Below are 24919 nucleotides of genomic sequence, written 5' to 3' on the forward strand. Positions count from 1 at the left end.
CCCGCAGCCCTGCCCGAAGAACCCTTCAGAGTTGGGACTGTTTGGAAGGGCTGCGGCGCTGCTGTCCCCTGGGGTGGTGGCAGCCCCGTGCTCTCGCTGGCACTGTGACCTTTGGGAAGCCTGCTCCATGCTCTCCACTCTGCTGGGCCACCAAGGTCACAGACTGGGCACTTTCTTCCACAAGACTGAATTTAACTCTTAATGAAAAATCTCCTGTCTCACTCTTGGGGTGTTTTGGGTTTATTTCAGATCCTCATTACTCACAACCTAACAGCAATGAGACCCAGCTCTGAATTCAAGGGACATTTCTGAAAACCCCTCATGTTCTCCCTCACTGCTGCTGCTGTCCCTTCTCAACCCTTTCAGCCAGGATCACCTTCCTTGTCTCCATGTGTATTCACTGCAGAATGCCAGTTCCCCAGAGTGGCTCTTTGTAGGATTTACCCATTTTCAGAGCAGTCACAGAGAGAAGTCCTGCTGGAATCTCTGAGGACCATGAAGGCTTTTGCTGGCACACCCCAGCTCCAGCACCACGGTGCCCTGACAGCACACAAACCAGTTGACCCAGGATGATTCCCCTCCTCCCTCCCAAGAGGGCTTCAGGAGACCTGGGTTTTTCAGAACATTAAAAACATCCTGACCCCTTTACATGACTAAACAATCCCATCTCTGCTCCATCTAGCCTAACTGCTCCTTTCAGGCACACTAACTCTTGCTGGATTCACAGCTGCAATCCCTGTCCTATGATCTGTGTGAGCAAATGTTTCATACAAACCCTTCAGTTTATTCACCTTATCAGGAGGAGACGTTGAAAACAGACATGAAAAACTCCCATGTCCTGCCCACCCCTTTTGCCCAGCTCCTCCTCCCAGTCCAGAGTGGCTGAAGTACCAGAAACCAGTGCCAAGCTGGCACAGCTTCTGCTGGTGCTTAGGGCATCACTTGACTCATTGCAAAACATCTCCTGGTGCACTGGTTTGTTGAGTTGTGCAGACATGACAGTATCTTTAGATGCTCACACAATATCCCAGGGTTTAAGACACCAACCTGAAACAACACACACACTTGAACATCCCAAACCCCACCTCAGGCAGGTGGGATTCCTGTAATGTATTACTGATCAACTGTGTCAGCCCTCAGCAGGGAAGAAACACAGAACATCCCCAAGGCTGTCACCAAACAGGGACACCAAGCAGTGGCTCTCGTGCCACTTGCCCCCCGCCCCGCTCACACCAAGGCAGCACTCACCAGCCTCGGCAGCTGGACACTTGCGGATGGTGAAGATCTGCCCTAGGTCCTCCTCTTCCTCAGGGAGACCTTTCTGGAGGCGCTGCAGCTTCCGCAGGCTTTCACTGCGCTGGTGTTTCATGGAGCGCACGTGCTGGATGAGGTTCAGCTTGGCCTTGGTGGAGTAGTTACACAGCACACAGTGGTAGTAGCAGCTTTCACCTTCGACCCCGCTCTCATGGTGCTGCAGGTGCTGTGGAGAACGAAGCAGAGGGATGTCAATGTTTTTTGTCACCCCCCGGTCTCCTGGGTTAGTCCACTGTAAATTCCCAAAAGTCACCTGGGAATTCGTTAAGGAACCACATTTTGACATGATGCCTGTTTATCCCAAGGTATAACACCATCTCCTGCTGAAGACATGAAAACCAAAACACACTGAAATGGGCACAAAGCACAGATGAACACAGACAACATCACGTCCCTCACTGAGGGAAAGCACCACAGCCAGCAGTAACACCTGGTCATCACCCACTCAGCTCATTCCTAAACACTCAAAGCCTGTCCTGGCAAGGGATCCAGCTGCATGACAAACTTAAAATTAAATTTGGTAAATTCTCATGGAAAAATAGGAAGAGTGAAACCAAAGCAACCCCAGAACACAAGAAACCCATCAGACAGAGAGGTCCCAGACACAGTATATGGAGAAGCAGAGCACAGAGCCATCCCCTCCATCATTCAGCTCTCTGCTCCCTGGCATGCAGGTTTTACTCCTTTGGATCAGGAAGGAAGAGCAGCCTGCCCTGTAAGATGGCTGGGACAGAGACCTGGGCTGCAAAGCCAATGGTGAACATGCAGCCAGGCACCACCATGAGAGGCCAGCACCTGGAGAAATTCTGTGCCCTCCGAGCTGTGCAGCCACAGCCAACACAGCTCATTCTGCACTATTATTACAATTATCTGGCAAAAACTATCAGCCCCCAGTGCAGGGGTCTGTGCCTCTGGGGAAACAAGCAGCCATTTCCTGTCATGGAGCCCACAGACTTGGAAATTCTTCCTTAGAAGCAGGGGGAAGAGTTCACCCTGCAGAGCCAGGCTGGCAGCCACGGCACAGCTGCTGTCCCTTCCCCTTGGGCAGCAGGAGGTCACAGGACCTTCCCCAGTTCCACAGTTAAGGGTGTGTCACTAGCTGAGAAAAAAATGAATGCCAAGGTGAAACAACATGAGATGCCTCAGTGAGGGTGTTTGGTGCTTCCAGTCCACACCTAACAGTTCAGCTGCGCAATGCTCCCTGCCAGCTCCTCCCATCCAGCCCTGAGCCCTCCTTGGGTCTTTGTGTCATCTCATGCGGGTCTTTCCTCACCACACACTTGGCCTGAGGCACAAGCACAGTGATTTGGACATGATCTTGAGGTTTGTCAATCAAAAATATTGCCTACGTGCAGCCAGGATCTTCTGGTAAAAAATTCTGATGCTTATTATCTCAGTTACAGCTGAGATAAGATTAAAGACACATATTACCCAGCGCTGTGTGCCTTGCTCACACGGAGGAAGGAGAGCCCTCTGAGTCTAGGAATGATTAAAAATAGGATATGAGCTGATGCTGAGGCTTCTGATTGGAAGAGCAAGGAAAGAGAATAAATGTATTCTAGATCTGGCTAATTAGACTAGCCTCTTTTGGGATCACGATGTATTTAATTAAATTCACTGTAATATTTGAAGAATCCACGAGGGCACTAATCCCACTGGTGCCCTCAAAAGATTTTTTGCTGTTTTCCCTTATAAGAACTTCTTCCTCATCTCATTTCTATTGTTTGCATGTTACCCTCTTCCTGAGCCATAAAAAGAGAATGGCTCAATATAGGAAAGGTCAGCGAGCCCATCACAAGAGTCGTGTGCCCATCTCACACAGCCCAGCCTGGCTGTGCCCTGACCCCTGCCACAGCCTCCCTGTCCCGTGGTGCTGCAGGCTGGGCTCTGGCTCCAGGAACCCACCAGCCTTGTCCCTGCCAGCCACCAGGCACGTCCCCATCCCACAAACCCCACACCCAGCTGGGCAAGTGCCCACAGGCTCAGCACAGCTCCTGGGCCAAGCCAGAGAAAACCCCCAGAGAGCAATTAGAGAAAAATCCAGTCACGGGTTCAGGGAAATATTAAGGACATGGTCTCTCTGGAACCAGAGGCACAGTCTGCACTGCCCTCATTTAAAAGGGGGTTTTAGGAAAACATTTGTTTTAAACAGTTTAATAAATGTGTCTTCTTTTATGCTCTTCTACTTTTTCTCAAACATCTCCTGTGCTGGCGTCAGCCTCACCTGCCTGTCGTGCTGGAGGAGTCACAGGCTGAGGATGCCACCAAGCCCAGCCTGGGCATGGCATTGCATGCACCTGATCCAACCCATCCTCCAGCGGGGAAAAGGAGCAGTCCAGAGAAGGAAGACACAAGGGCCAAGCCAGTCTGAGCTGTGAGCTGCTGGAGGTGATGAAGTGTTGTCCAAGTACGTGTACTTATTGCCCATCACACTGTTAAACTTCCCCCTTGTGAGAATTTATCCGTATCACAGGAAACAAATTCAAAATACTAAACCAGAACCTTGTTAGAAGACAAATCAACTTGAAAATCAAAAGAATATATTGTTCCAAGGAAAACCAACCAACTTCTGTCAGAAAACATCGATTTCTGTGAGTCTGAGGGGGTGTCCCCCCCCCCCTCCACAATAGGAAACTTCCAACATCTGGTTCTTCACGCATGGCATGCAAAATATTGATCAGGGTGAGTCAAAGCTACACTTTAAATCAGAAACAGAGAGAGGAACACTCTGATGGAAACCATACAGCTCAGGAGCGCAACTCCCTGGGGCACACAGGTGTTCCTGCAGGAACACCAACTGCAGCTCAACACCATGGGCTGACAGCACCCACTGCCACACAGCCCACACAGCACAGCCCAGCCCAGCACACACAGCCCTGCACACACAGCACAGCACAGCCCAGCACAGTCCAGCACACACAGCCCAGCATAGCCCAGCACACACAGCCCAGCACAGCACAGCACAGCACAGCCCAGCACAACACAGCACAGCACAGCACAGCACAGCACAGCCCAGCACAACACAGCACAGCACACACAGCCCAGCACAGCCCAGCACAGCACAGCACAGCACAGCCCAGCCCAGCACACACAGCCCAGCACAGCCCAGCACAGCACAGCACAGCCCAGCACAGCACAGCACAGCACACACAGCCCAGCACAGCCCAGCACAGCACAGCACAGCATACACAGCACGGCACAGCACAGCCCAGCACAGCACAGCACAGCATACACAGCCCAGCACAGCCCAGCACAGCACAGCACACACAGCCCAGCACAGCCCAGCCCAGCCCAGCACAGCCCAGCACACACAGCCCAGCACAGCACACACAGCCCAGCACACACAGCACAGCACACACAGCACAGCACACACAGCACAGCATACACAGCACAGCACAGCACAGCCCAGCACACAGAGCCCAACACAGCACAGCCCAGCACAGCACAGCCCAGCCTGTCTGTGGGCAGGAGCTGTGTCTCACAGTGATTATTAATTAGCACAGCAGGTCCAGTCAGAGCCTGCTCTCTCTCCTGTGTCCCAGCCATCCCTCGCTGTCTCCAGCCATGCCCTGGCCCCGTGGTGCAGCCAGGGTGTCACAGCTCCGGTGCCACCACACTGCCAGCCCTGCCCTGGCTCTCCAGCACTGCCTCTGAACTGTTTCCTTCTGCTAAGCAGTAAATGCTCACAGGGTACGACTGTGGAAATCCCATTTCTAAACAAAGCAAGGAATGACGCTACAGTCAGTTCTTGTTTCCTTCCCTCCATCCTTCAACTACCCCAAACTCTTGTTTATTTTACCATCTCTTCTTTCCCCATCTTATGCCACCTCACCCACAGCACTTCACAATAATCATGGAATTGAACACGACACCCTATCACCCTGCCCGACTGCAGAGAGCCTTCCCTCAGCCCATGCCACACACCACACAATGTTCCTTGGAGCTAACGCTCTGGTACCCAGGACTGACACCCCGAGTTATACAGGTAACAAACCCTCCTGAACACCTCTGTAGCTGTTCCTGCAGTTCATGTTCACCATCTGATTTCTAAGCTTTTCTGCATCTTTTAAATTTTAAAAGATGTTAAACCACTATCTGCTCAAAAATCCCTTCTGCGCAAAGCTTATTCAGTCATGGTGCAATGATTCCAATGGTGACAGGACAGAACTCCCCCTGAAGCAATGCCAGGGGCACCAGGGGGTTCTCAATCCCTCTCTGCCATGTTAAACAGCTCAGCTGCTGTTCTGGGGGACATCTGACCTGTAACCTCAACCCACCAGGGAGATGCAACAATGCTTTGAACTGTCTCATGCTTTGGATGTTTATTATGCAATAGAGAAAGGCCCAGTTCCTACGCAGTCTGAACCAGCACAAAACTTTCCCTTGGGGGGCCCTGAATGCTGCCCAGAACAAGCCCAGGCTCACAGCACTGGGAACCTCTCAAGATTTGGTTTGCACTGTTAACACCCCATCACCACGCTCAGGATGTGGCCATGCTACAAAAGCAGCAGAACATGTGAGAAAACTCTCTCCAGACTCGAGGATGGCCCCTTCTCCTGCAGACTGTGACAGGGAAACCAGCAGCAGGAACTCTGTCACTGCCCCAAGGACAGGCAGATGGTCCCTGTGAGATCCCCTGCATGTCTGGGTCTCTCTGGGCAGGAGAAGCAGGTGAGCTGACAGGACTGGGGGCCAGAACCCACAGTGGGACAATAAGCTCATAAAGGCTACACAGCAGCAAAGCAGCAGGAACAAAAGGAAGGATCACTCTCTGTGCAGCCCTGCAGATCCAGCACTGTGCAGAGCCTGCTGGGCATGGCCCCAGTGAGCTCCTGCCCTCCTGCCTGCACAAACATCCTCTTCCTCAGCACTGACCATTCCACCAGCCAGGTGCTGTGTAGATCACTGACAGTCTGCAGGAACCTCCTCCACATCCCTTCCGAGCACTCTCACATCTCAGCACACCCTGCCATGAAAACAAAGCCACTCCACTACCCAGAGCTTCTTGAAAAATAAGTTGTCAGACTTCAACATCTTTGGCAGAGATTTCCTCCACATGTAACACTTTTCCTACCTCTGAACTCAGCACCCAGCTCTGTTAGGATGGGTAATGCTAGCAGTGATTTCAAAGAATTGACAGATGCAGCTGGGGAAGAAGGGGCCAAAAATCTGCTGGAAGGTCACAAAAGCCACAAAAAGCAGCAGTCCCACAGAGATGCACTGTGCTGACTCTCTCCTACAAGCACTGATGTCTGAGCAGCTCCAGCGACCAGAACCAGCACAGGGAACCAGGGAGTGCCTCAGTTTACTCGGAGAGCTTGACTGAAGCTCAGGAGCTGCTGGAACCACTTCATCCCTGGCAGCAGATCTGCAGCACAGAATACCCAGGGACTGACTACTCCTCGGGGTAAGGTCAGACAGGGTAATTAGTCACAGGCTTGGAAGGAAACACTTCAGGTGCCAGCGAGGACTGTAGGCCCCTGGGGAGGGACAGGAGGTGACCCTTACAGCAGAGCTGGAGGGGGCTGTGGATCACCACAGAAAGGGACCTGACCCCGCTGCAGACCTCAGAGGCCTCGTGAACATCTCCTGGCCCCCGTGTGCCTCTGATGTGCTGCACGAGATAAATCACACAGCCCTGCAAGAGAAGAATCTGAATTTTTAATGAAAGTCATGTGGATGCAGCTGTCTGATCCTGGTCTGTTCCAAGTACTCCATAAAAGTCAGGGCTGGCCAATCCATCTTGCTCTCCTTTCACACCTGCAGCCCCAGCTGGGATTTCCTGGAGCTGGGAGCGGCGGTGGCCGTGGGACACAGTGGGACACATTGGCTGTGCCCTGGGGACAGCTGGAGTGACAACAGTCTGCCCCTAACCCCCTGCAAGGGAGCAAAATTGATTCTGCATCCTGCAGGTTCAAAAGCTGAACTTCTGCTCTTTCATACCCAACCAACATCCGGAGTTATTTACTGCTTCCAAAGGAGCAGTGTCACAAACCCTTCCTCCTCCAGCCTCCTGCTCCTGTGCATCACACCTCTGTGGTGGGCTTCAGGCTCGTTTGCCCCTGAGTTTCTGCAGCTCAGCTTGTGGAAACTGCTCTCTGATCCTTGTCTTTCTTACCTAGAGGCTGGAAATGTAGTGCTCCCTCCTGCCACAGAGGCTGAGGTACCAACCCAAGTCCCCAAATCACATGGGAAGGCTTGAAGAACAGCCACAACTGCCCCCACTAACAGCCCACCCCTATACCCCACCACATCTGTATTTCCTGAGCCCTCCAGCCCTGCCTGGCAATAAGTGAACAGATGCTCTCCTTGTTAGCCATACGGCTGGTGCTAGCTGTGCTGCAAGGTTCTGGGTTTCCCCACAAACCCAAAAGCAACCCAGCAAATGGGGTTTGCTCTACCAGCCCTTGAAGCCTCATTAAAAGCCAAATATTGCTCAGCCTAAGGATGGAGAGCTCAGCATGGATTTTACTGAACGTTAAATCAACCAGCAAGCATAGCCAGCAAACTCTGTGGCACTTTAACTTTAAATAATGCAATAATTATTGAATTTCCTTTTTATAACTGAAGTGCTGGAATGTAAACAATGGGGCTGTAATTGCAGGAAGGGGGGATCAATAGAGGCAATCGTTTTCAGCCATGTTAATTGTAAATACAATTGCTCCAAGATGTCAGCCTCGTTCTTTTCGCTCCCAGAATCATCCTAACGGATGACAGAGTCCAACTTTCCCATTACAGCTGTTCGTTCCTTTAAGAGGTTCTCAATCAGGTCTGATCAATCTGTCAAGATAATGCATAGAGTAAGTAAGACTCTTCCAAACACAAGCTCCCAATCAATAGCCCGGACCTGCTTAATGAGGAGGGGCTAAAGCCCAGGGGGAGGCACAGTCCCAGCTACTGCTCGGATCCACAGCCAACTTCTTCCCAGGGCCTGGGAGCAGCTCCTAACAAGGACATGGTTTATGCTGCCCATGATGAGCAGCATCCCTGCACACCCACAGTAGCACGGGGTCCGTGGGCAGAGAACAACACAGGTTAACAGAAAGCAAGCACCAAGAAAGGTTGAACTTGTAATCACATCCCCCACACCTTCTTCATTGTGCAACAGACCTGCAAGCGCTAATTAATCATTCTTGGAAGAGATGCCCAAAGACACAAACCTGTCTGGAGACAGCTGACAGCCAAGGGCTTCACTAAGACTCCTCCCCTGGAAGACTTCCTTCCCATGTCTGGAGGAAGGATGAAGTGCACGGGGGAGCCAGCACTGGCCCAGTTATGCTGGCCAGCCCCTCCCAGTGCAGGGGAAACAGAGTGGGATGCTGGCTGAAGAGCTCTCGAGGGAGGGAGGAGATGCCAAGGGAGGTGAGGGAACAACCAGAGATGCTGCTCTCCAGCTGCAGTACCTAACTCCAGCAGCACAGGCACCCCCTGCACACCTGGCTCGCCGTACACTTGCTGAGGAGCCCAGAGAGGGGGGAAGTGCCAGGTCTGACTGTGCTTGGGCACTCTCCTACAGCACTCAACTTTCTCCTCGCCCACAGCTCTGCAGCAAAGACTTGCCAGCACAGGAAATCCACTCTTGGGCAGCTACAACTTCATCTGCAGACAATCTTCCAGATGCCCAAAATCTCCCCCGGGAGACACAGGCACAACCACTGCTGTCCATGGAGATGCACACAGAAGCGTGAGTATCGATCCTACTAATTACAGTGCTAAAACCAAAGCACCACGAGAGCACATTTCCTACCAGCTGGCCTGTAAAGTGCTGCCCTCAACCCTGCATGCTCCTGCCTGGCTGTGGCTCCACCACAGGACCCACCTGTGCTGCTCACCTGTGCACTTCCGACCAACAGGAACCAACACACTTCACACAAAGTGACCTCTCCTACGACCAGCGAGGATATGAGGGATGTCACCCAGAGCCAGCCTCACCCAGCAGCTCCTGTGGAGCAGCACAGAGCTCCTCTTGCAGTTGAACCAAAGCCTGGACTAGGAACATTCTGATCCTCAGGAAAGCATACAGTTCTGTCACTTCGTATTTCCATGGATGCTGTCATCCCTGGAGAAACACGGCAGTAAAGCTGCACTTGTGCCTGCAAAGCACTGTATGGACAGCAACAGGATGGACTGATGAAAAAAGAAAAAAAAAAATTCTGCCAGAATGCAGCAACATCACCAAGGTAGAGGCTCATGGCTTCTAGCCCACTGCTTTCACTGCTGGGATAGGCAGGAGCTGAGGAATTCAGGGAGCCTCATCTTTTCCAGGGTCAGGAAAACAAATGGGGAAAAAGCAACTGAAGACAGTAACCATAAGCAGGCCTCACAATGCCACTGCCCAGACATTTACAACATATTTTGTACATCTACTTGAAAATAATCAGTTCAGTGTGAGTTGCTAAGCTGTGAACACTCAGGTGAACTAAAGCAGCCAGGGAATATGGAAAAACACACTGGATAAAAAGTAAATTATGTAATCAAAAGGTCTGGGGGGAACCTGGAAAGACAGCAGGATCGAAATCTGTTGTCCATATTGTAATTGTGTAGCTGCTGAGTGATTGAAGAGGGCTTTCTGTAGCACAGAGCCAGGCTAGGACTCTCCATACCCCTGATGTTTTGTTTCCTCCAGCAGCCACAGGAATGATCCCTGTGTTACATGAGGGCTCTCCCAGGAGGCTCTGATGCAACACACTCCTGGGTCTTGTGCTGATAGTGCAGCTCAGACTGAGCCACCCAAACCTCTCTCCATGTGTGGAGCCTGCCTTAGGGACTGAAATGAAAATGCTATTTCACTCCCATATGAAGTCTTTGGGAAAAGAACCAGCAGCCTCTGAAGGAAAAGCCCGAGGAGTGTCCGACTGACAGCACTGTGCTCTGCCCACACCTGGGGGCACCCAGGTGTGCCAGTCCTTTTCATCCTGCCTTGGCTCCAGGTGCCCCAGAGACTGCAGGGCAGGATCCAGCATGAGGCACAGGAGCACCTGGGAGGTGAGGTGCCTCCGGAGGCAGGACTGCGGGGCAGGAGGGGACCCCATGTGCAGCCAGGGACTGCAGTAATAATGCACCATGAGACCCTGTGGGACATTGAAGCAGCCACAGAAAGCCAGCCTGAGCTCACACTATTTAATAAAACACTATGGACACAGATTAACTCCCCTCGCACAGGATTTATTGCTTCATCCATCTCCAGGGAAGCTGTGATGGACTGAAGCTTTTCTTCTTTTCATACTGATTCTTTATAACTTCTTACAGCACTGTACCACCTCAGCTCCCAGCAGATAACCAAAAACTGTAACAATGCACAAGACAGTTTTTCAGCCCTCTCCATAAATCGCTGAATATCAGTATCAATATCATGGAGGAGACACAATCTCCCCATGCAGAAGCTAACAGAGATCCATGGAAAAACAGAAGACCCAGATAACCCTTTGCCCACAGTCCACAGCAAGGATTTTTCAAGATCAGGTGATAAGGGAGGAAGGAAAACTAAAGGACGGTGTGATGGACTAGTACGACAGAATGAAAGCAGAAAGAGGAAATACATAATACTGCTTGAGTCTTGAAGGTGAGCTGAAAACCAGCAGGGCCAGGGAAGTGCCCTGGCAGTGGAGCAGCTCCTGTGCAGTGGCACAGGCTGCAGGGCTGGGAACCGGGCTGGGCAGCCAGAGCACCACCTCTGAGACACACGAACATGGGGACAGGAGCACCAGCTGATGTCGGACCACGCTGCCAAGGTAAGTTCGTTAAGGGTCTGTGAAACACAAACAGAACTCAGAGCACCACGGAAATGCCCATGAGAAAATAAATAATTCTTCATTCAGTGAAGGCTTTGGATTGTATTAGACAAAAGCCTGAGGCAATGTAATGAAAGAGGAAGATAAAAAGAAATGGAATAATTACTCACAGAATGAGGCAAGAATCCTGCTGGAAAAATATGTATGGAACTACTTATAATTAAGAACCAAAATAATGTCTGCACACAAAGGGCTGAATTAAGGCAACCTGCTATTTCCTATGTTCCAGAAGGTTGTGAGGGCTCCACAGACTCAATGGACACTAATGTGTCCTAAGAACTGAGTACAGAAATTCATGCAATTGCTCCTTGCCCCACACCCCTGAGCAACTACTCTGTAAGGAAAGCCACCAAGCTCTTGGGGAGGAGAAGCCTTCCAAACACAGCCTCCTCCAGATTTAACTGGGAGACCTCTGCAGACCTGGGCACGTCATGGCTCCCAGCCCGCCTGGTTTTCAGCAGGAAGGACACATCAGTGACCCACAGCAATCCACAGCAGCACAACTGTGGCTCATGGATTCTGTACATGGCCTCCAAGCAGTCTGCAGCCTATGAACAGCTGGGTTTGCTGCTCTCTATTTCCAGTGTATACCTAAAATCTAATTCAACTGTGGTGTAATTCTGCAGAGGGATCTACAAGAGAATAGAATGGCTCTGAGCATTAGTTGCAGCTATTCCCTCCATGACAGACTCCAGCAATGGAAAACACAGAGTGCAGAAGCACACTGAGGCAAACAGAACAAACCTGAGAGGATAAACGTCTCTGCTCTTTGGTGCTCTCTGTTCATGTGTGTCTGCATCCACTGGCATTTGCCTTCACAGGTACAGAAACCCCTGGGAAAAACCAGGCCCACTATTTACTGGTTTTAGCCATTCTGGCTCTGCAATCCCAGAGGGCAGCGCGCAGACACACAGGGGTAAATGTTAAACACTATGGAGGCAGCATTGGTCAGCATCAGGAAGGTGTACTGACCACTGTAATTCAAAAATAAAACAGGAGCAACAAAACCTTTTGTCGGAAGCAGCATCCACTCACAGCAGAAAGGTGTGAGGAGGTAACAGATTTCTAAACCCTGTTTATGAAATTGGAGGTGTAACTCCAGTGACTCCAACTGCCCCAAAACTCTCACTTCTGTGACCACATAGGATTAACTTCTCTGCAAGAATACCTGCTCAGGGTTACCATATGCTACCAAGAGGTCAGTCTGCAGGTTTCATGCCCGGATAATCCCCCTGCCCAGCCCAGAGTCAGACACTTTGATAGGCCTAGTTGGGCACTGCAGTGCATGCACTGGAAAATTCAGGTAAGTCAGAGCCAAGGAGGTGTGAAAATGATAAAAGCAAAGTTCCTGCTTTGTGGGACCGTGAAAAACACCCACAGGCAGCCAGAGGTGTCTGTAACACAGGCCCCATGACACAAAAACATCATCTGCAGGACTCCAAAGCTTTTAAACCTCTCCCACCTACGGTCACAGCATACTTGAGAACTTGCTCTGGGAGAGCATGTCCCTTCTCTGAGGGACTTCCAGCATCTGGTCCCCTTCCAGCACTGCTGCTAGTGGACAAACCCAAAGCTAGGCACTGTCCTTGTTCTGTGCCTCTTCCCAGGGGCAGGACCTGGGCTCAGCAGTGTCACCACAGCATGTGCATGCTGCAGACACCCCCAGAGCACAACTGTGTTCCTAACGTGACACACCTGCATGGAACCCCAGAGTTACTGAACAGTCCCACAAATGGATGCCAAGTGAAGGAAATCAGAATTCTAAAACTGGGACACTGGCTTTGTGCTGGAGAAGAAGCAGGTGAATCTCACCTGAAGGCAGAAGGGGTCACCCCAGGAGAGCTCCTTGCTCTTCTGCTGCCCCTGCCTAAAGACCCTCCTTCTTCTGGAACACACGTGATGGCTACAACTCTCTGGGTCAGTTTTCAAAGAACATAAAGGAAGGCTGACCCAAACAACCAGGACCTGCTGAATTAGGAGCTTCTCTGCGGCACAGACTGGGGGCTGGATAGGGACAGGGACGTGAGGCGACCCATCAGGAACCAGACAAGGGGACAGACACAGCTCCTGCAGCCGTCTGGAGAAGCTGACCAGCAATGGGCAGGGGAGCAGCCCCACACAGAGGGTCCCTGGGGCTGTGTGCACCCCGTGGGTGTCCCGGGGCTGGGTGAGCCACGGGCACCCAGGGCAGCGTGGCTGTGTGCCCCGAGCCCTGGAGCTGGAGCTGTGGGTGCTGTGCCAGCTCCAGAGCGGCCGCCAGGCGAGCGCTGCTCTCCTTCCCCACCAAAACCCCCGGGGCCTCGCGTGTGCGCTAACCACAGCCCTTTGAGAGGCTCGTGTATTTACAAACTAAGGCATGCTGGAATCAAAGGGGATACCATATGACATAATTCACATTAAAATGTCAACAGGCTGACAATTTATAGAGTCAATCCACCGGAGGTGGGGAGAACTAAGACGCGGTAATTGTTTAATTCCAGCTTAAACCAACAGCAGCTTCACCTTCAAAGCAGCATCGAGTGCACGGCCTCTGGCTGCTGTCAGCCCTGGTGCCAGCCTGGCCCTCGGCCAGCATGCATGGAGGCAGTGGCCTCAGTCATCCACTGGCACCAAGCACTGGCTGGGCACATGGGAGCACAGCTCCAGCCCACCCCATGGCAAATAATCACTCTCAGCACAAGGACAAGCAGTTTTCCAGGAAGGCAGTCCCTCTGGTCAGGGCTCTGGTGTCCATTTCCACACCTGGGCACAGCACACCTCCTCTGGAGAGGACACGGCAGGTAAGTGTTCCGAGGGCACCAGTGAAGGAACTGACTCATCCAGAGCCTGGCACTGCATGGCCCTGACCCCACAGGGACCTGAAAATATCACAGCATTGGAACAATGAAAGCACGGAGTGTCCCAGCCATAAACCCCCTCGGGACACATGTGAACTTTTTACCCCAGGTAGATGTCAGCAGCTTTGCCCACATCAAATACGTTGTGGTGTTTTGTGATAGTCAACATATACATCCCCTGCCCGTGGACAGGCTGCTGGCAACGTGTCTTGTAGCTTGCAATAAAGCATAAGGTAGGCAGGAGAGGGAAATGAGCACCGCTGGGAGAAATTTTACCTGGATAAACCACAGCCAATAAATTTTCTATAAATGCCAGCTAATGCTGTCCCTTGGAGAGCACTGGGCAGGGACTGCCGGGCTCCAGAGCCCTCGGCACAGCCTCGCTGTCTGTACATAAACAGTAACACCTCATTCTCTCTTCTACCTCATTAACTGAAACGCATTAAAACAAGTGTGCACTGGGAGCAGCAAATGAGACTGTTAAACCAAGCTGATATAATCCTCATCAGCTGTGGGAAATGAGCACACATCCATTACACTGAATCAAGCCGCCAACTGCGACTCACTGAGGATGCTGAGACCCCAGGAAGAGGCTCTTCCCCCGCAGCTGTACCAGACAGCTCAACCACTGCCTCCAGCACTCTCTCATGGGGCATTCCCAGAGTGCTGGGGTGCATTTCCATTCCAGCAGCTCCCCAGAGCACACAGCTGGGGGCCCTGGCCCCACACTGCAGCCCAGTGCTGTACGAGTCTGCTATGTCCAGAAGGAATCTGCTCAGTGAGATGCAGGGAACCATCCAGCTCCTCCAGAATCCAAGGAGAATAAAAAAGGCCAAGGCAGCAGAGCAGACACACAGGACATGGGATGCTTCCCCAACCCAGCGTTCCATGGGGACATGCCCAGGCAGTGTGACAGTAGCTGACCACAGCAGGGCTGGCCTCAGCTGATGTACACCTGTCCACACCCTGCCCAAAATGGGAGCAGCCTGCACCACAGCAAACACTGATACAGCCCCCAGCACTGACACCACTATGCTGCCAGGGCTGTCCCCATTCCCCAGCTGCAGCCAGATGCTGAATGCAGGGGTCTCAGCAGAGGCTGGCAAGAGCTGTCACACAGTGACCACTGACATTCAGTGTACAGGAGCAGCTCCACACAAGGATATGGAACTGCTCCCTTCTTCTGTAGGGCCATCATGCCACAGCTATGCCTTCACGAGCTTAAACTTGCTTCAAATGTTGAAGAAATGTTCATTTTGCCTCTCCCCTGAGGAGGCAGAGCAGGGAGCCTGCCTGATGCTGCAGGAACCAGACAGACCACATTCACCTCAGACAGACAGACAGACAGCATTTTGTGCTCTCCACTACCTCGGGTCTGAACTGCTGACCTCACCAGAGCAGCTCAGGTTTCCAAGCTCTCTTTTCCTGATGTCAAGCAGAGCTGATGAGGCACGATGGGGTCCCCCTCGGCCTCGCCCCCAGCCCGTGGGAGGAGGTCCCCTCTGCCACAGCCCTGTACTCGCAGCAAGAATGTAAACAACGCCTTCAATCCTCACAGCTGCTGTTTCAGAGTTTTTAACTCAGCAGAGCCATTACATGGCGTTTCCCCCATGTGCAGGCTGTGCACAGTGAGGCAGAGCAGGCTGCCTGGGACTCGCTCCTCCCTGTGGAACAGGACACCCTGGGGTCTCCCTGGCAGCTCCCAGCAGCCTGCACAGGCATTTTGAACGGGGTCCACGAAGTCTGTTTAACCAGCATGATGTGTGCAGCAGAATCACAAAGAAACAGGCATTTAAAGTGACATCTGTTGGATTAATTAGCTGTGTAATTAGCCTCCCCTCTGTGGAGACAGGCTTTGTTACTGCTGCCTGAAACTTCCCCAGGTGATTTTCTCTGTATCCATCCCTCCCTGAGCCCGGGGAGGAGCAGAGTGGGTGAGATGGGGCTGTACTGGCCCGGGGAGGGGCAGCAGCCAGCCCCGAGGCAGCCGAGGGCAGTAACTGGGTCACAGAACCCCAGCTGCTGCAGCCGCGTGGTGGAGCCCGAACCGGAATGTCCATCGGCCTGAGCACATTCTGCAGGTCTGCTCAGAGATGAAAGGCAGGGATACGAGTCAGGCATTTTTATCCTCCTCAATTAAATCACAACATCTCTGTCTCCTGCAAACAGCTCCCACCTCCTCTGTGAGCCTAGAGCTGACACGGGGGGGGAGGGGGGGGGGGGGTCACAGCAGCCACTGCACTTCTACCCAAGCCACGGCCAACTCAGCAGAACAGAAAAATCCCGAGGTAATCTCTAGGACAAAGAGGAAACCCAGGATATTGGGAATAGCTGCACCGCACTGATGGTTCAAAGGCCAGATGCAGGTATCTATCTCCCTGCTTTAAAGCAGAACAGGAGGGATGCTGGGGGGGACAGCGTGCTGGGCTCTATCCCACAGCCCTGGGCTGCAGGCACACAGCCCTGCCTCTCTGCCAAAGCTGCCTGGAGCCAAGGATCTCCCAGCAACTGCAGCCAGGCTTACCTGAGCCCGTCCAACCTTAGCCCAAGGCTCAACTTGCAGAGAACCTGTTGCGCAGGTACAACTTATTGCCTAATTTGACTTGCAGAACTTGGCTGCCCGTGTCACAGCAGAGGAGCAGGATTTTTACAACTGGCAAGAAGGAGAAAAAGCCCATTATGGTATTAAGTTATGTATCATGCATACATTATTGATTGTAATTGAATGAATTCCCTATGAGATAGCAAACACAGAACCTCCCATGCTGCTTCCATAGCAATTCTGAGGACTTTGTTACAACAGTTTCTTTAGGAACATCTCAGTTAAAGCTGGAGAAGGACCACACAGCATCCCGCAGCCCAGTGCACTGGCACAGCCAAACAGAAACAAGCCCTCCATGCCAGCTCACACAGAACAGGTTGGGGAAAGCACCTTGTGGGCCCCTTCCTGTCCTTCAACCCAGAGATGGATGCTAATGAATGCCCATCCATTATTTAATGAGGTCGTCGCCAGCGAGCCTACAGCTGCAGAACTGGTGCATGGCCAGGGCTGCTACCCAAGGCAGCAAAACCTGACCCAGCCCAACCAGGAAAGGAGCTGAGAGCATCCTGAGGTCTTCAAGGCATATTGGCTGTGTTGAGGAATCCATCTAGTCCAGGCAGCTGGACAAGACACAGACTGAAATGCCAACTGAGCTCTGGGTTCCAGCTCAGGACAGGAACCCGTGAGCTGCCAGCCTTTGGGATAACAGAGCATGAATTTGGGTGAATTTGTCTATTCACCAGCCAGGTGAATGGACACTGGGAGACACACTCCTGCTGCTCTGCCCACGGGCTGCTACGGAAGCCAGGAAAAACCTAGCTTATATAGATTACAACAAAGCTTGATAAGGTGTGTTTTTCTGTTTGATTTTTCTTCTTCTGTTTATTTTGTTTAGCTGGGTTTTGTAGCCCATTCTCCCAAATATTTTGAATTCTAAACCCTGTCTGACCAAGGGTTTTTAGCTCCATGTTCTGGGGAGCTCCTGGCCCCTGCTGTGTGACCAGGGCTCCTGCTCCAGCTGCCCTCTCACTCCTTTGTTATTTACATTGCTTTTACAGGGTGGTTTCTTTACTAAGCTGCTGGCTGCACATGGCTCAGCACTTACTGGAAAACTTGAAAGAAAACCCTAAGTGACAGAGGCCCATAAATAAAACACAGAGCAAGTGATGCTGTGGGCTCTCAGCAGTTCTGATTCCAGCCCTTCAAAAAGCAGCGCAGAGAAAGGAAAAGTTCTGTGATCCTGCACTAACAGACTTTGGTACTCAATACCTAAAGGAAGGTAAAAATGTCTTTTAACGCCAAGGTAACGCCATGGAGAGATGTGTCACTCATAGGAATGTGCAACCCCATGGAGGTGTCTCAAAGGGTTAAACTGACACGGAGAGCTTTTTGTATCAAAATTCTTGTCAATCCCAACAGGACTAAAGGTGCTGGATGGTAAGGGTCCATCCTTCTCACACTGGCAGCTCATAACTCATTTCACTATGGGTTTATGCAAGACTAGAGGATGCAGATTAGAATTAAAGGTTTTGGAGACCATCTTTAAAAACAATGTTGTAGGGAGACTTCACTAAGTATTTATTTCCCTTGTGAAGCTGCCACTGGAATTTGTCTTAAACGTTGTAGGAAATCAGCTCCAAGTCCCTCATATGCTGTAATTTAAATGGGCTTCAGGCACAATTTGTGTTGCTCAAGAGTATAATTCAGAACTCTGATGCTGCGTCTGTATTCCAAGAGATAAACTTGCAAAAATAAAGCCAAAATACACTGAAGGCAGACAGCAAGTAAATCAAAGGTTAACAAAGCTCTAAATCTCCTAATGAGCATGACAGTCTTTCTGTGAGCAACTTTACCCCAAGAACCTTAAAAGGCAGAGATGGGAGGAAGTTTGTGATAAAAATCAAAACCCAAACACATCTCCTTTTGCTCATGACATCATCTGGGTGTTTCAGAACTGAATGAGCCCAGTTCCAAAGGGAGCCCTTGGGCAGATCCCCAGAGCCTTCCTACACTGAAGTCCTACAGGGAACATCTCCCGTCAGCCAAGTTTTGGGATGAGAAGACTCTCAGCTTGACCTTACTTCAGAAATTACAGCAAGACTAATTCACACCAATCCAAATGCAGCAGTATTTTATTATAGCAGCAATTTCTGAAATTCACAAGTTCTCCTCCACCCTGAATTCCTGTGTCAAGCCAACTCCAAAGCCAATGGGCTTTACCCAAGTCATTCCAGCCATCTGCCACTCCTGCAACTTTCTCTGGCATCTTCTAAGGGGTTTTTCAAACCTTCCTAAAACAACCTCAATTGAACACAATATTGAACCATCAGATTAAGTGAGGATTTACACAGTTCACATATTATCCCCTTGCCCTTTTGCTTCCCACTGATCACTGAGGCAATGCCAAACACTTCCACATCTTGCTTGCAGGAAGAACAACTTTAACCCCCATTTTTTTGTTTTCTTATTTTTACTTTTTTCCCCACACGTGGGGAAGCAGGAAGCCTAGCTGTCCCTCCTCCCTCCACCCCTCTCCAGTAGGGTTGTCTGCCCCTCATCCTCCAACACTGTGACACCAAATTCCATCAATCATTTCCTGTAAAATCACTTGATGTTGTAAAGTTCTTCTGCAACTGTCATAGCTTTACATCTTAGTGCTCCACTATTTTTACCTTATAGCTGATTTTTAAGCTTGCTTTTAACTCCATTTTTGTATCACTTACAATCACAGAAACCCCCTGCATCCTTCCAATCCTTTTTCTCCACTGTGGAAAGTTAAGTTTTTATTTTACCTTATGTTTCTCATCCTTCACCTCCCTAGCTCTGCCCAGACCTCTTCCCCAGTTAGTTCATGAAGAGTCTTATCAAAGCCCCTGGGAATCCCCTGTCCCTGCAGCCCAGCCCAGCCCTGCCTGGCCCCTTCAAACAACTGTCAGTGCTGCAAGAACCTCTCTTCCAAAAGTCTGCTTTTCCCCTTCCTAACCCATATGCCTCCTGGGACCTTCCTATTACAGCTTCTATCCATTTGCCAACTTAATGTTTTGCAGCTTCTGGCCCACAGTTCTGCCAGGAGCCCCTGTGCCCTCCTGTGGGGCTCCTCCAGAACTCTGCAGAGCAGAGCCCTCCTAAGTCAGGGACATTTTCCTTCATGGTTCCTCCACGTGAGACCACCCTTCAGGATTTATCCTCCATACAGAGGAACCTTTCAATTCTGCTCTTAAACACATTGGAAGAATTCTCTCCTCCTTCCCCTCCCTGTAACACAGCCTTCTTCTCTTCCCCTCCCTTCACATGTAATACTTTCCTATTTGATCACATTCGACTTTCTGTGGACTTTGGCCAGGCTCCCCCTGCTCTGTTTTCTCAGGGGTTGTTACATTTAACACAAGCACCTACGGTGCTTTTGGTAACTCCTCTGTGACCCATACACATCACACTTGCATCCAACTGTAGCTCACCTATTTTTACAGTCAGGTAATTTTAACTTCAAAGTTGTCTACTATTACAGAAGGTACTCTTTTTGCCTGGTTCTGTTACAAAAGGACATTGAATTTGAATACATCATCATCATCATCATCCTGTTACTACATTTCATACAATATTCCATGCATCCTCTGGGACTGAAACTTTTTGAGGATTTTCCAAAAAGTTTCTTTGAGAATGCTGTGGCCATAAAGGAGACACGAGTTCCTGTGGGAGAGGCCTGATGGGACAATGCTGCTCCATGGTGGAACTGAGCCCTTCTGCTGGGTTGTAGCTGCACATCCTCCTTCCCTTCTGTCCAAGTCAGCACAGATCCACAGTTTCATCACCACTAGCCCCACGAGCACTGATATTAAAGTGTCATTTTCCTGCACACTCCACACTGCACACTCTAGCTAACAAAGAGCCTCTGTGCATGGCACCATGTAACCCAAACCCTCCCCTTCAGACTCCCTATTCCCTAAAAAAGTGAACTCAGCACTTGGAAGCACTGAAAAGGAAGATACTGAATGAACTCATTGAAGGCACTTGCAGGCAGTCTGGCCAGCAGCGTGTTTCTTCAGTAGTTCTTTGTTTAAACTTCTTCTGAGCTGCACATTCTGAACTAGAGATTGTCAGGAAGTTGTAGGAAATGTCCAAACCTGGCTTGTTCTCAAGCAGATTAATTCCTTCTGGAAACTCCACCTGTGCAATAGACGCTGGGAACTCGTGCCCAACCTCTTCCAGATGTGTGGAACGCTGCTGCTCTGCTCCACGCCTGGTGTCAAGCTCTGTGGTCATGCGGAGACAAGCCTGGCTGCTGCTCCAGGAGCTGCACCTGCCCCACCAGCTCACAGCCACCCTGTCACCCGCCCAGGACACACCACGTCCCAGCCATGGGAGGAAGGGTCTTCAAACCCAGCATCCACCTCGAGCCACAACATCCATCTCAAAAATGCAATGCCATGCACTGACAGTGGTGCTCCTGCTTTCCAGGGAGCTCTCCAGGATATAAACCAACCTCCTCAGTCACAGGAGAGGAACATGCACCACATTCCCCCAGAAGTGCCAGGTAAATAACAGGATTTCCACTTTAGTCATGGAATTTCAGGAGGACAGCAAGCAACTGAGAGCATACAGCAGTGAAGAAAAGGTTACCACACCCTTCCAGTTTTTTGCCATTCCCCTCCCCTTGCCCGTGGCAGGGAAGAGGCCTGATAGAAGCTATTGCAATGTGCAGGATGAAGATGGCAGCAGAAGACTGGACCTTCTCCCCTGGCACTGGGAGTGCTGCAGGAGAAGACTGAAAGGTTCACCCAACTACAGACTGACAGTGTCTCCAGATCACATTTTCTGGCAGCAAGTAACACTGACAGAAGCGGCACTTGGGTAATGCAAGCAGCCAATAACATGTGATTTAGGAAAAAAATGGCAAAAGCAGCAGAATAAGGAGGATTGTGTGTGATAAGCCCAGTGTGTGCTCTCACCCAGCAGCATCTGGAGAGGATTTTCTCCAGCAGGCAGGGAAGAACTCGATTACATCCAGTTAACTGTGCTCTAAACTGATTATGCATGTGCCAGGCTAATGGATTACATTAGCAAGAGGAAAAATAACATCCAATCAATCTCAATTTACTGCAGACCACACCAAGGCCTGAGAGAAGAGAAACCATTCTGTGAACTCCCCCCAGTGCCGCTGCATCCCTGCAGTTCTCAGCAGACATGGCATTACAGCTGCTCCAAGGGCTGGGAGCTGGGCTGGGGCTTGGCTTCTCCAGCCTCACCCAGAGAGGCTTTTCCATGCCATCAACCCCTGATTCCAGCTGTGCTGGAGCAACACACCGTGGATCCAGTCATCCAACCTCTGCTCCAAGCTCTATCCAGCCATACTGGAAAGCCAATACATGGAGCATTCCAAAGGAATGCATTACTCTGAAACGTGTTATCCTTCAGCTGGTGTTCCCTGCTGTTGTGTCAGAGGCGGCAAGGGCTGTAGCAGCACTGAGACTGCCCAGGCCTCTCACAAACCTACAAACTGACAATTACTCTTTGCCTGCCCAAGGAAAACATCTTGGGAATCTTTATTACCAAAACCTATGGCTGTCCCCCGACGCTGGTGGGATTTTTTTCCCCTTTCTTTTTTTCTCCCTTTTCTTTCCCTTCAGTGAGAGAATTCTAGTGCCCCAATTGTTTTTCCCCACTGGAACCCACTGTAGATGAAAAGCCCAGATAAAGAAGACTTTAAACCTTTGCAATGTATACTTACAGCAACAATATTATGCATAAAAAAATCATAATACAGCTTTCAAACAACTCTCCTGTACCCCAAACTGACCTCCACAGAGGAGATTCAGTTTGCTCAGCTGGTTCTTGAAATCTCATGGGGACCCTCGTGGCCCCAGTTTCCAAGCTGTGTAACTCTCTCAGGTCTCCGGCACACCAGAGAGCAGAGGTGTATGTGCAGACCACACTCTGATCATTTCCAGAGCCAGACTCTGCTGGGTGAGGCTGGATCCCAGCTCAAGATGGAACAATGGCTGTCACAGCCATCATGACCTCCACAATGAGCCCAGAAAAACAGCCCCGTTCTGTGCAGCCCCTCACCAATTCCAGGTACGTCCAACAACCACAGCTCAGTTAACCTTATATGATGCTCCTGGTTATCACCTTCCCCCCTGAATTTGCTGGAACTGCTAAATCCTAGGAAAAATCCATGAGTTTTGAAAATGTGTCTACATTATGATGTGAGTGGGTACTACAGAACTCAATGTCAAGTCTTAAATTCCCGTTACAAAAAGAAAAGTTTTCCAAGAAATAATTAAGAAGTGCAAGGTATACTCTGTGTGCATATAAAGAAACCTTATCACATCTGGGGGAAAGCAGGAAGAAAAGGAAGAGGACAGAAAGAAAATAAAAAAAACCTGTGAGGAATGAGCAGACAATGAGCGGGAGAGCACGTGTGAATGGAGGGGATGCGGCTGCAGAGATTTATGGCAATTCGTACCTGATTGTTCATACTAAAGCTATTATGGGATGATTAGAGAAAAAGGTGAAGCTTTAAGTCCAGTGAAAATCAATAGAAACGTCTGGAGCAATTCTGCTGCACGAGTGAAAGGACTATTTACTGTATCCGGAGCTCCTCTTGGGTTACAGCCCACAGGGTTCGGGCCAGCAAGGGAAGGGGGCTGGGGACCAGACCAACGAGACAGGAAAGAGAAGATGGTTATAATGGTTATAGAGATAACAACGCACAATGAGGAGGGCTGGGAGGAAAAGTAAAGACAGCAAGAGGGGAGTGACATGCCAAACAGCACCGTGGATGGAAAGATGCAGCGCCTCATGTGCACACACCTCAGCTCCTCTGCCAGCCTCCTCCCTCCCCAGCACCCAGCAGGGCTGTGCCTGCACATCCCAGCACTGACCACAGAGCACCACAGCCCTGCAGCCACGGCCCCTCTGCCTGCCCAGGCCAGGACCAGCACACTGACTACACCCAAGGCCTTCGAGGGACACGAAGTGACAAACTCCAGTGGGAAAGAGCCAACAAGCCACAGGCAAACCTCACCTTGCACAGCTTTTCTAGCAGCGGCTGTTAATTTCTGTGCAGAGTACCACAGGTGCAGTGCCGTAAGACACACGAGCCCCCTCTAAAGCACTGTGGTGCGAACACGTACTGGCCTGAAGCCTGGAGAACCACAGTCATCAGCAGAACACAGGCTGAAGGGCTGCAGCACGCAGTGAGATTGGCTGCCAGTGGACAGCTCTCAGCAGCTCATCTCCAAAGGGTCACAATCCACTGTGGTTCAACATAGATTTTCCTTGGAAAATGAAAGAAGGTGAAGCAAAGCCAACCCTTACCTTATAGAGCTTCAGGCTGGCCTCGTGCCTCGAGTTCACTGTGTGAAGACGCAGCTTCTCCAGGCTGTTGGTGTAGTAGTCACACGCATTGCATTTCAGATGCACCGGGTTCCCAATGGCCACGCACTTGAGCCTCCACTCGTTGGCTTTGCCCCCCTCCTTGATATGTGCCACCAGCTGGTATTTCTGCACGTGCTTGTCCGTCTTGCAGTGGAGCTGGAAGTTGGCCTTGAGCTGCGTGTTGTAGCGGCACAGCTTGCACTGGTACGAGTCCCCCATCACCGCCTTCCACTCGTCCTCGGGGAGGCTGCGCTCCACGTTCATGTGCAGGCCCAGCATGTCCAAATTATCTGTAGTGAACTTGTTGCACACAGCACACTGGAAGAGCTTCAGTGACGGGTCATTGGTTTGTGTGAAACTTTCCCCCAAGTTCATGAGCTCCTCGGACACCAGCTGTCCACCACCCAACCGCATGTCCAGCGGGATCTCGCCACCCACTGCACAAAGGGAAAGGGGAACAAGGGGTCAGAAAGGCTGAATTCTTGCCAGAAGATAAACACAGAGCAGAACATAAGCTGCTCCCAAGTGCCACCTGTGTGCCCACCAACACACAGTGAGACCACACGCAGCTCTGTGTCTCCCTTCACCCATTTCTCTGTGCCACTGGTCTGCACCAGAGCTGAAGAAAAAAGTTATTGCAGCCAGCATGGAAGGCTGGGAACAGACTACTATCACCCTTGCTACCCTCCTGCTGAAGGATCATCCAGCCCTCTGCCTTTCAAAGTCAGCAAGAAAAGCCCTACAGACTTTGAGAGGATGAAGAATTCCACAGCACCACACTGGAAATTACTGTGGCTGTTTCAAGAATGGTGTTATTTCATTAACACTTCATTCTCGTTTTTCTTGCCTCCCTGGAGAAGCAAATGCTACCTCATGCAGTAGCTAAGCACAGTTCCTACCACATAAAACAAGGGTCAACAGTCACAAGCCCAGGTGACAGCCACATCACAGGGGTCACCGCATCACTATCACAAGCTGGCAACAGTGCAGAGCATGGCATGGACAGCAACAACCTGAGAAATGCCACTCCTGCACTGGTATATCTCATCTCTTGT

General features: G+C 50.8%; 1 protein-coding gene across 1 annotated transcript in view; it reads right to left on the bottom strand.

Moving 5' to 3' along the window:
* The window catches only part of ZFHX3 (zinc finger homeobox 3), a 79299-nt gene that overhangs the window by 50330 nt on the left and 4050 nt on the right, over positions 1–24919 (bottom strand). Inside the window, exons 2-3 of the mRNA XM_062499899.1 lie at positions 23805–24301; positions 1249–1480 (exon numbers count right to left, since the gene is read on the bottom strand). Coding sequence (XP_062355883.1) covers positions 1249–1480; positions 23805–24301 — 729 coding nt within the window. The remainder of the gene's footprint in view (positions 1–1248; positions 1481–23804; positions 24302–24919) is intronic.

Source organism: Cinclus cinclus, chromosome 11, assembly GCF_963662255.1.
Source record: "Cinclus cinclus chromosome 11, bCinCin1.1, whole genome shotgun sequence".
In the NCBI taxonomy this organism is placed as follows: Eukaryota; Metazoa; Chordata; class Aves; order Passeriformes; family Cinclidae; genus Cinclus; species Cinclus cinclus.